This window comes from Syngnathus typhle, linkage group LG10 (genome assembly GCF_033458585.1).
Source record: "Syngnathus typhle isolate RoL2023-S1 ecotype Sweden linkage group LG10, RoL_Styp_1.0, whole genome shotgun sequence".
Classification (NCBI taxonomy): domain Eukaryota; kingdom Metazoa; phylum Chordata; class Actinopteri; order Syngnathiformes; family Syngnathidae; genus Syngnathus; species Syngnathus typhle.
The window spans coordinates 7,153,233-7,164,757 of NC_083747.1; the positions used below are offsets into that span (position 1 = coordinate 7,153,233).

Genomic DNA, 11,525 nt, shown 5'->3' on the forward strand with positions numbered 1-11,525 from the left:
TCCATCAGGCTGATGAGGAGGTTTCATCTCTTACCTCCACATAGACACAAATCATCACGCTTAATGGAGAATTCTGCTGTATTGATTTTCATCAGCTCTTTATTTGCCAGCGCAGCTCCACGCAACCCGTGCACATTTTAGTGACGTTTTCAGTCTGGGGGGGAAAAAAAATCATCAAATTGAGTTGCAAACATATTGCATTGCTGAAAATATAACTGGTATTTTGAGTGATGAATGTGTTTATGTAGTTGTTTTTAAGTTAACTTGATTAGATACAATATACTACATAAAATATATTTTTCATATTAAATTATGTTCTAGGATAGCAAATTGATAACTATGTACCAAAACCTGGGTTTACAATGGATTACCTAATATGGAGGTGCATGTGAATCTGTCCAAGAACAAAGCATAAAAATTAATCTCTGCAATCTTATTTTATTTTTTAAAGAAACACACTCAGTTGTACACACAAATAAATTTTGGGTTGATTGTAGCAGTGTTTCAGTCAATTAAGAAACATTTTGATGATTACATTTTGCTCGTGCAAAAACATGTTGAACCTATCAATTGAGTCTATTTACAGGACCACATAAATAGCTTTGAGAGGCTCAGCACATATTTTCTGCTCATAATAAGTTTACTAAAAAAAGAAATCTGGGTATAAACTAAGTCACAAAGTACCAGTTTGGTTGCTTCAGGCATCTTTCCCAGTGAAGCAGTTCTTGTTATTTAAACTGGTCAAACCGCTGGCATTGGGCTAAAACCTCCAATTTCTCAATTTGTTATGTTTCATATTTTTCCCCCACAAATCTATACTATTATTAGTATTTATACAAATTATAACCAATGACGTAAAAAGTGATTTGGATGTAGTACAAGGATTCCACTTTACGCCAGCAATATGATTTCACTGCACTAATATAACCATGTTCCATATTTTATAGCCTCATCTTATGTATTTAGCAATTTCTTTAATCGTCTAATTTTGCCAGGGTTCTTAACCCTTGACTTTGGCGTGTCAAATTTACATGACATGCTTATTTGAACTTTACCTGGACTTAAAATGTACTAAAACTATGAGAATGACTCTCAGATTGTTATACTGTACGTATGGTAGTAATGGTTAAGTCAGTAATAGTGCTTCTACTACTTCTTGGCACTGTTTGCACAGTTACTCCCCCACAAAATTCATGAAATCCTCAAGTCCAGTACACTGCAAAGCAAAGATTGAAAGCAAGTTTAGCAGTCAGTCCTGGTGCGTATTTGAAGGACTGTTTATTAGGGCCGCCGCACACTAAGCGATGTGACCAAAAACAACTGAATTAAACAATCGCAAAACACTATAAATGATCCCAATGACACTTTGTAATGGGAAAACCGTGACCTCTGGTGGTCTTACCAGGAAAAAATGTTTTGAGGCAACACATCATAACTGGGACTATATCATACTATATCAACACGGTGCGATTATTAAGGAAGAATCCTATTGCCCTGGATGCTGTAGTGGATATTGTGAATATCTGAGAGGCTATTGGCTGCACTAGCACATTTTAGGTGACTCGCCACACTTCAATTTTTAACCACAGATACATATGGAATTATAAATAAAATTACACACAACATTTACTGTTTTACTGTATTGGTACATCTTGGTATTAGCCTGTTGGCTGACACTTCATACCGTGAAATGTCTTTTTTCAAGATCATCAATTTAGCGTTGTTTTTTTTAAATTGGCCATTAAAGCAGAGAGATTGCAATACTGTTCACCTGCAATTTAAATTTGAATTCATAACAAAACTAGTAGCCAACATTCTACCATTCATTAAAAGTACTTTCAAGATTATGCCCTTCATTAAAAGTACTTTCCGATTCTCCCACAGTGTGCTCGAGTTTATTGGCATTCGGTCGTGTCGCTCTGTGTGCGGAGGGCCTCAAAAGTGCAGTCGAACAGTCAGATATGAGATCTTATTGTTGGCATATTGATTATTCTTATTATTATTGTGATAATTAGGCAAATCCTAAAATTAGGTAATAACATAGTGTAAGAGATGTACACCTCTCAAATGTTACAAGTGGCCTACTAGGACAAAATCTTCAACATGATACGCATAGGGAACCAAGAATTAAAACAGTGATGTTTTATGTGGGCTAACTAGCCAGTCACAAGGGCTTATTGACATTAATCCCAGTGCATGTGTAAAATGAGTGTTAGCTGCCATTGGTGATAATGACAGAGGTGCCTTTGTGACCGGGTGTCTGTTCTGCCGGCATGCGGAGGTGAGGGGTCGTGTCCGTGCTGGCAGAGGTGCAGTAGCCTCGGAGACTCTCCTGGTCATAGAGGTGTTCAAGAGCATAGCCTGTCAGGGGATAAGGAGTATGCTTTTCCAAGTATGGCCGAAAGTGGGAGTGGGGTGGATACAGAGCTGGCGCTGGGGTGGGAGAATCTGAACATGGGCCTGGTCGACCAAATGGGTAATGTAATTGAAAAGAGCGTGTGCCCGGGTCTGACTGAAGGTAGTCTTTGGACTTGGTGATGCTTTCGGACCCTGGACTTAGCCTTGACAATTGGGCGGGGCTGTGCACCGGGCTAATCACATGACTCAAACCGCGACACACCACAGCCTGTATTGGCTTTTGAGTATACTCTGAGGTACAGCGGTGACCGCCGGTGTTTAACAGTCCATTGAGATGGCCCAGTGGAGTGTCTGGATGAACCTTTCGGAGCTGAAGCCGATTTTCTTCCTCCTTAATCATATATTGTGTTGCTCGTATTAGTGATCCCATTTTTCTGGGTTCCTGTGGGCTCACACTGAACTGGTCAGTTTGCTGGCGATCTCCTGAATCACTGGTGGATTTTCGATCTGAAGAGCTCACCAGACTGTCCTCATCCCAATGATTCCGACCTATGAAACACATAATAAATGTATTCAAATGTTTTCTGACATTGTTGGACTCAAATCTTGAAGAATGCTTTTTTTATGTCTGTACACTGAACAAAATACAATGTCTTACCATTGTAACTGTGGACTGCTGCAATATGTGGCATACTGCCAGGAGGCGCTCCAAGGAAATATCGCCCTGCCTCACATCGACCCCTCTCACAATTTTGACTTTGAGCATGCACATGGACTTGTTTGTGACCATCACCAGTACGATGCTGCTCTTCAGACACACTGTAGCACAGCGGACCAGGATCAGCAAACTGCTTGTACACGCAGGAGGTATCCATGCCTTCATTTGTCTCTAGCATCTGTGGGGAGGCTGTGTCAGTAAGGGGGCTTCCCCTCCAGGGACTGTCCTGATCTGAATCTGACCGCTCTGTCTGAAAACCTGGATACTGGGTTGAGAAAGAACAAGCAAAAACAATAATGGTCACATAGTTAGAATAAAAAAAAAACTGACGACATTTTGGTAATACTTTTTGAGAGGAATTTCAAGCAACCAACAAGACCACTGGTTATCATAGTCAAATTAAAACTACTGAACCATCGACTTTGTTCATTGGTATAATGCATAAAAGCTTTTCTACATGGTGATTCATCCAAACGTAAACATCTGTCAACATATCTCGGTTTTTTAAAAAACACTTTCTAAGTATTTTAAACACTTGATAAAAAATATAAAATACTCACCTGACTGTAGGGGGAAAGTCTTGCTTTGGTTTTAGGGCGAGATAACCTGCTCTTATTGGCTCTACCTGTCTCGCTAAGACTGCTCACTGTATTGCTGCTAAAAGGGAAAGAGGCCTTGGACATGACCTGATCCAGAGAGAGCTGGACCCCTTTATACTCTGTCTCCCTAAATACACAAGAAACACAAGTAGTGTACATAGTTGCATTTCATAAACATACAATATTATAGTTCATAATTACTTAAAGGCCTGTCCCATCTAAAAACACATACAGTATAGTTATTCTCTTTTCTTCCAGAAAAAGTTCATGAGTATGGCACACACTGAGTGTTGCGTATCTGCGTGACAGCATTAATACTTGGAAGTGTTGGGATGTACTGAGAGAGCTGGAACGGCTGTTGTGAAGCTTTTTTTTTTTTACCGGACGGATTGAAGCTAGGCCTTTAACAAACACGACACAGAGGGAAAGCAGACCAATCAAATACATTAGGAGATTAAAGGCTATGTCTTGCTAAATCAGAGTGTGGACGTCTTGGTACTGTGAAGAAGGAATCGATTTCTCTCGGAAGAGCTTTATGAATGTTGCCATGGAAAATCAGGCTGAAACAACAGAAAATCTTGGCAGGGATTTATTTGAGACAAATACCATTGCTCTCACACAAACCTGATAGTAATAAAGAATGTGGTACATCCAGATAGATGTAATTCATAGGATTGGACACCCTTCATTTATTTTTTGGCTTAGAATTTGTCAAAGTGCTTTAACAATTTTGCCGGACTAATTCACCACTCGGGATTTTATCTGTGTAGTGAATACTACAGGGATCACATCAAAAATCTTCCTTTATAAAGAAGAACCACAAGGATGTCCATGATTTGCACCATTTATCAAAGCACTGGCAATGGCAGTAAATATCAGCCTTCATGGTTAAAAGCTTTCACTGATCAAATGTCCGGACTAGAGCGCTACATTCATTGACAGGTATACAGACGATAAGGTCATGAGACCTTGAACACACAGTGAGAGTTCACGTTCAGGTGAACCGCCCTTATCACTTCTTACCTGGCTTGAATGTACACAAAGGCTACTGGACGAACACATTTGCCCCTTGATAACATTCCTAACAAAAGACCACCCCTTACCTGCCAAAGATTATTTTATAAATCTGTGTCTTGTGCAAAATCTCTGATTTGTGTTTTATTTCAAACATTTAGTCACATGTCCTAAAAGAACCATAAAGTTATTAAATAATAAGGATAAAGCCTCAATTAAAAGACAATAAACACAACACTTTTACGGATTTCTGAATTCAGGAGGTCAAATAAATGTCATGATTTTGCTCTTGAAAATAAAACAACATACTATATATATATATTCGTGAGTTACATAAAGGTAATACACAACATAAATGATCCTCAGATGAGCGCAGTTCAAAGTCGCAGAGACAGAAAGAGGTGACAAGCATGTAATGTGTATTTTTATCCCAGTCTAACAGCGCTTATATTTTTGACTGTTTCAAGTAAAGTTGAAACAGACACACACATGCAAACACGCGCGTGCACACACAAACGCACACACTATACCCTGCTCTTTACACACTTTGCAGATAGTGGCGGTGGTCCACCATGTTTGTGGAGTGGTTAGCATGAGAAGTTTGCAAACATGCCCAGAGTTCACCAAGGCATGGTGATTCTCAAGGATTTGGATACACGGAGCTAGAGGGTGTTACAGCCCCCATCAATAATACTGAATGTGCAACCCCAATTAAGTCCCAGTTAAGCCATTTATTTGATTTTCTATAATATCTTTGGAAATTATTTTAATGTTGGGGGAAATGGGCTACAATATTCACTCTGGCAAAAAGGGGTAACTTACGTGAGGACGTAGTTGACGCTGACGATGCAGTGCGGTCTGGAGGAGCGACTGTTGTGTACGATGGTTGCGTAACTCTGAACCCACACCCAGCCACCATGTTTGGCCAAGAAACGATAGTACCGAGTGGTGACTTGCCCTTTCACAAGAACTACAAAAAAAGTGTGTGTGGGGGTTCAGGGGGCTGACAATAGCTAATAAATGACATTATAAATAACTAAAATGGCTACCAAGTCATTCATAGAACAATTATTTTGGCTGCCTCTTATGTTTAAATTAAGATAATATTGTGCGTGTGTTGCATGTTCAACTACTCACGCAAATGATGTGCACAGCGCAGATGGAAGGAGTCACAGCTGTGGACATGATGATAGAGGGTCTTCTCTATTAGATCTTGTGGCTCATAGCCTGTAAGCTCTGCAACGCTACACAATAACACACCCACACACATGCACACCCAGCTGTCATTAAGTGTTCTCATGTTGACACGCCATCTAAAGTGCTGGGTTGGAAACAAATCCACTTACATAGTATTGAGGACAAAAAATGCGGAAATGACACACAGACATCCATTTCACGGTGAATCAGTGGTGCAAACATGTAAATAAATAAACGAACATACCGCGAGTCGAGGAAGATGAGCTTCATGTCCAGACTGGCTCTAAACATGAACATGTTGCTATGCAGTTTGATCTCCGTGACCGCACTGGGTGGTAACGAGTGACCGACTGCCACCAGCCCAACGTTCTGATAGCAGCCGTCAAATGGGGACATGTCCAAGCTGTACTGGCGGATTTTCAAGTAGCCACTGCAGTGAATCACCTGGGTAACGAGTGGATCTCCGTTCAATGATGCAATAAGAAAATGATGAGGTCACCACATAAAATTTTGATATTACCTTGTAGCCGCCACATGTGAGCCCAGCATTCCTTTTAGCAAGGACACATTTCATTCTCAGAAAGAATGAGCGCTCCATCTCATATTCTGCAAGGAGGGAAAAAGAATAAGTATACTCAGCATCACACACAGAAATAACATTAATGATGAGGGGTAATGCTGGGCTAATTTGAATAAATATGAATAAGAGCACCTGTCATGGATAGATGCAAAATTTCCTCTTTGATAAATTTAAATCCACCGAACAATGGTGCACCATATTAAAAGAGCAAAAAAATAATACATGTATAAAAAAAAATCCACACTGTCATGAATGGTTCTCTTGGTAGTATTCACAATTTAATGACATTACGAGTTCATATCATGTACAGACTTGAGGCTCATTGTTCACCTTGGACAAAGTGTGAATGGTAAGGCTGGTGTGCTGTGAGGACTGCTGTCATTTCATCATGGTCTGCAGGATGAATGTATTCAAAGATGCTGTTTCCTGTCAACTCTACCTGAAATGCACAACCATGTCAGGACTGTGACACCTCACGTGCGACATAGCAAAGGAGTTAACATTACCTTTGTTAAACCAACCTGAGACAGACCCAAATGGACCGAGGCTGTTTCCGATATGTACATTATTTTCCCATCTGGAGCAACCACAAAAATAAAGCCATCCAATGTCTGAAATAAACAACAGAGATGTCACCATAAAAATCACAACTAGCCAAAGATATGGCTAGCAATTGTATCAGTATCTTTTTGAAGCTATAACAACATTGTTTTGATTTGCAGCATGGATTCAAATGTACAATTCATTTCTCAAAATTGAGATAAAAGTATATTCTGGCCCAGATAAAGACTCCAGTCATCTGTCTTACCTAGGGTACAAAAATGTTGAATATTTGTATGTACTGTGTGTTCTCACATTAGAAATATACTTCATAAAGTATTCATAAAATTGCGTACCACATGTTCATGTTTCAAACTGCTATATACTGTATATGGCTTTGCCTCTGGGAAGCCTGCTCCTTTGTATTATTGCTAATGTGAGAGATGATGAGTGCCGTGTGAAGGCTCAAAGACAGATTGTGGAGTGTGCATGACCATGAATGCGTTCAGCTCATTAATGTCTTCAAGCACTTTAAGGAGAGCAATGGGTGGTAAATTGCATCAAATAAGACATCACCTACTCCTTGAATAATAATAATAATAATAATAATAATAATAATAATAATAATAATAATAATAATAATAATAATAATAATAATAATAATAATAATAATAATAATGACCTGTAGAAGGTGTGAACCCAATTCCTGGCTGACCCCATCTAGAGAGCTCCGGCTCACATGGCCCCATGACTCACCAAGGCCTGGTAGAAAAATCACACATATTTATAAATAAAAAACACAATAAATAAAAAAAAGGGTGTTCACGAGCTAACAAAATGTGTAAATAAAAACAATAATAATAATAAGCAACATATAGGGGACAGCAAAGTAATTAAGCAACAATATGTATGGCATACAATGTTGTCGAACAGATGGAAATGAGGGAAGGGAATAAATCCCTTTATGGTGTACTGCAATGTTGGCTGTAAAGTAACCATACAGCCAAAAAATGACCGCATAGCCTCAAGATTTCATCTGATTAATATTAGCACATTCAATAAACCATCTTTTAACATTCAGCTAGAACCCATTTTTGTCTTGTAAATCTATTAGCATAAACTATTCAAGAAGGGGAAAAAAAAACTTTGAGTTAAGCTGCATGAGGCCCAATACCCAGTGCGGGACAAAACAAACACTACTCCGCGCAGCAGACTTGGAATTGAAATGCAAATGTGCAGCAGAATAAACAGGCAGCATGTGGGGAACACTGCGCTCCATAAAATGGACTTCTCTGTTTGGACTCGAAACACAATTGCATAGAAGAAAGGCTGACCGCATAAACACTTGAATTGGATTAAATATTTCATCAGGAACAAAATAATGAATGCTAAATCGACCACCGCCTTGTTAGAAGTTTGTTGGAAGGCAAAAAAATTAGGTTATTACAGGACTTTTGGTTTCTTCATTTTCTCCCCTAATAAATAGTTTATTCTCCAGGAACAACCGAATTACTCAATTGGATTTGTTTGAATCAACTCCATAAATAAATAAAAACGGAGACATTTCATTATACTCCAAGTGGAAACAAGATTAAAATAAAAACGCCAAAAAAAAACAACCGTGCGCATTGTTATTTTCGTCACGTAGTTTATTCACAAAGCGGCAGACTGTAAAAGCATGTTTTTCCACTCTGTGATGAGCCTCATGTTACGCAATGAGCGGTTCAATTGAAGAAATTTTATTTTGGGGGGGAAATTGAAAAATGCACACTATGCAATCAATATAAAAGAGTACTTCGGTTCACTTGAAGAAATTGTATTATTTTGGTATGATCAAAACATACATCCAATCAATATTATGTAGTACTTGCCCAACTTGGATTAGGTGTGGATCTTTTTTATTTTCTATAATTATAACCTTATAAGGTGTAAGTGGGCACTGGGTTGATCACTGATCAGATGTTTTTCTGTGGGGCTATAAGCATGTATTTAGTTGCATTTGAGTTTTTAAATTTAGTTGTTCCAAATAAAAATAAAAAAAACGTCGCGTGTCGTACACTTACGCACACCATATCAACGTAGCTGTTGCACCGATCAAGTATTCAAATGATATGTTAGTTTAACAAATTTTATTCATCTACAACTGATGTCCAAATTAAGTAAATCCAATGTTACAAAAGGATTGTTTCCTCCAGAGAAAATTCCACATGAACATAGTGATTTAAGTTGTAATTTAACCAAAAAGAAAAGAAGAATGGTTTTACATGTTGCTTGATTGTCGTTTTCTGCATGCTTTTAATGCTTCCCGTCCATGCAGGTTCTTTGTACGTGCACCTTACACTAAACTAAATGGTGACAATGAACCTCGTGTGCGGCTCCAAGAGGAGTCCCATATGTTGAAGGATCAGACATGACCAAGCTACTAATAAGCGAGGCACTGCAGCAGTCACGCGTGCAGCATGGATCCTCATCAGGGACTCCGGGAAACCACATCACCGAGGCTATTAAATGACTCGGGGTCAAAGGAATTCATGAATTCTATTTAGTTCAAATTTAACTGAAAAAAAAGATTGCGTAGGCATTGTGGTTTTTAATATAGTTATGGATTCAAATCTCGGCCAACCAGGCCAAAGTATCCCCCGTTTCCCGACCAAGCCACTCAATAGTTTAAGAGATGACCTATATTGCATGAAATATTTTTTATTTAATTATTATTTTAGTGCGTTATCACTTTTCTATCTATTCGTTGCACTGTACCATTAATTGGACAGCAATCCGCTTACCCCTCGACGACCAGGGAACTTAATTAAAAAAAATGTATTTACATTTTTTACACACACAACTTGTAATTATTTGTCTCCCTACAACAAATTATTAACAAGGCATCAGACACATGCATTTTGGAAAAATACAATAATCCAAACTGGTAGCAATAAATTACACTTATACTGTAACCATATTATAATTAAGGCAACCAGTTTACACTGAATTTGCTATGTTGTGTTCATTGAGGGATATCGCTTCATTATACTTGTCAAACAGATTGACTTGGATGTAATTCATGAGCCTCACCTTCAGGAAAAACTATCCTCATTTTGAGGTAGCTTGTCGTCAAGCGGATGATGGAGGCTTTATCCAGCTGGGATGTGATGGCCGAGGGGAGCGGCAACAGTTTGGCCAATTCATAAAATTCACTGTTCTCCTTTTCCCGTCGAGTCCGGGCAGCATTTTTCGATTTCTCCTTCATAGTGCTGTTTTTTATTTTACATAGAAAAGTCTCGCCGCATTCCCTTACAGCAGCGTCGCCCACGGACGTGAGAGAAGATCCGGCCTCAAGTCCGCAGCAGCAGCAGCAGAGAGGAATTCATCACATCTCCAAGGGATCTTTTGAGATTCTGCAGCGGGTATAAAAAAGTGTTTTCATTATGTGGGATCCAAAACAAATTTGCAGTACACCCTCTGACAAACACAAGATATTATTTACAATGCATTCGAATTAAAGTCATTCTCTAGCTTTGTTTCTTACCTCGGCAGGCACGTCTAAATTCTGGCTGAACAGAGTTCGTTGTTGAAAGTGGTCAAAATGTCCAAAATTCTGAGCATCGGCCGGTCCGCATCCCAAGTGAATTAATGGAGCAAAGTAGACGCGCACAAAGATTCTATAGAGCTCAGCTCCTATTGGACAACGGTGCGCATAGGGCGAGTTGTCATTAGCGACGCGTTGTAGTGACGTGCTGCAGGATGAACGACGATTGGCTATCAAACGAGAGCTCTCTGGCCTTAATACCTGATATCTAACGCGGCTCTGTCCATGCATGCTCAGAACGCGTTTAGAATAGTTGGGCATAAACATTATGGAAGGGAAAAAGAACTAATGTGGTATTCGACAATATTTTAAAAGCCGCCTTTTATTTTGCAGGCACACATGACGCATGTATTCTGAATTGTAGAAATGGTGAAGAAAAGCCGCTTTTTCTTTTCTTCCTGTCAACTAAAGACAAAACATGTCAAGGAGAGAGAATGTGTCAAAAAATTGAATTAGCCAAACATATAAAAACACAAAGTTCGACGTTGTATAAATTATGTGCGAGCACACGCATTTAAATTTAAATGTATGCAGTTTAAGATGTTCGAATTAGTTATTAAGTGTAGAAATACACTCATTACAATCAATACAACATACAACTATACATCAATTATTGCTGTTAGATTATTATTTTTTCAAATGGGATAGCTATTTTAGGAGCAGTGGAAATAGACCAGGACAAATACTTTCGCTAGAACTTTTTCATTTTTTATTTGCTGATTCATATAAGGCTCCGTTGGATGGAAAACTAGTCACTTTCCGTGTCACGTGACATGTTGACAATGATAGAGTACGTGAATCTTTTTGCATTCATGTGTGCGTGCGTCCGTGCGCGCGCGTGTGCGTGTGTTTGACAGCACTAATAGGATTCAGCCTGCAGTGAGCAAATCATCAAGGATGCTTGAAGATCACGACGTGTTTGACGCTGCGTTA

The 11,525-nt window shown here is 39.0% G+C and overlaps 1 protein-coding gene across 1 annotated transcript; it reads right to left on the bottom strand.

Moving 5' to 3' along the window:
* Positions 1 to 418: 418 nt before the first annotated feature.
* Positions 419 to 10,639, bottom strand: sim1a (SIM bHLH transcription factor 1a). Its single transcript, XM_061290165.1, has 12 exons — positions 10,533 to 10,639; positions 10,079 to 10,401; positions 7,689 to 7,768; positions 6,973 to 7,077; positions 6,797 to 6,905; positions 6,407 to 6,492; positions 6,131 to 6,330; positions 5,827 to 5,933; positions 5,512 to 5,659; positions 3,637 to 3,802; positions 3,017 to 3,341; positions 419 to 2,907 (listed from the first exon to the last, which is right to left on the bottom strand). The coding sequence occupies exons 2-12, from the start codon at positions 10,251 to 10,253 to the stop codon at positions 2,213 to 2,215; spliced, it is 2,196 nt and encodes a 731-aa protein (XP_061146149.1). The 5' UTR covers positions 10,254 to 10,401; positions 10,533 to 10,639; the 3' UTR covers positions 419 to 2,212.
* Positions 10,640 to 11,525: the final 886 nt, after the last annotated feature.

Bases quoted from the DNA above. Each gene is read 5' to 3' on its own strand.
- sim1a (XM_061290165.1), bottom strand. From the start codon at position 10,253: ATGAAGGAGAAATCGAAAAATGCTGCCCGGACTCGACGGGAAAAGGAG. The intron at 7,078-7,688 runs GTCATTATTATT...TGTTTATTTCAG, and splicing joins TGGGTTCACACCTTCTACAG to ACATTGGATGGCTTTATTTT. The intron at 6,331-6,406 runs GTAATATCAAAA...CTCGTTACCCAG, and splicing joins TCACATGTGGCGGCTACAAG to GTGATTCACTGCAGTGGCTA.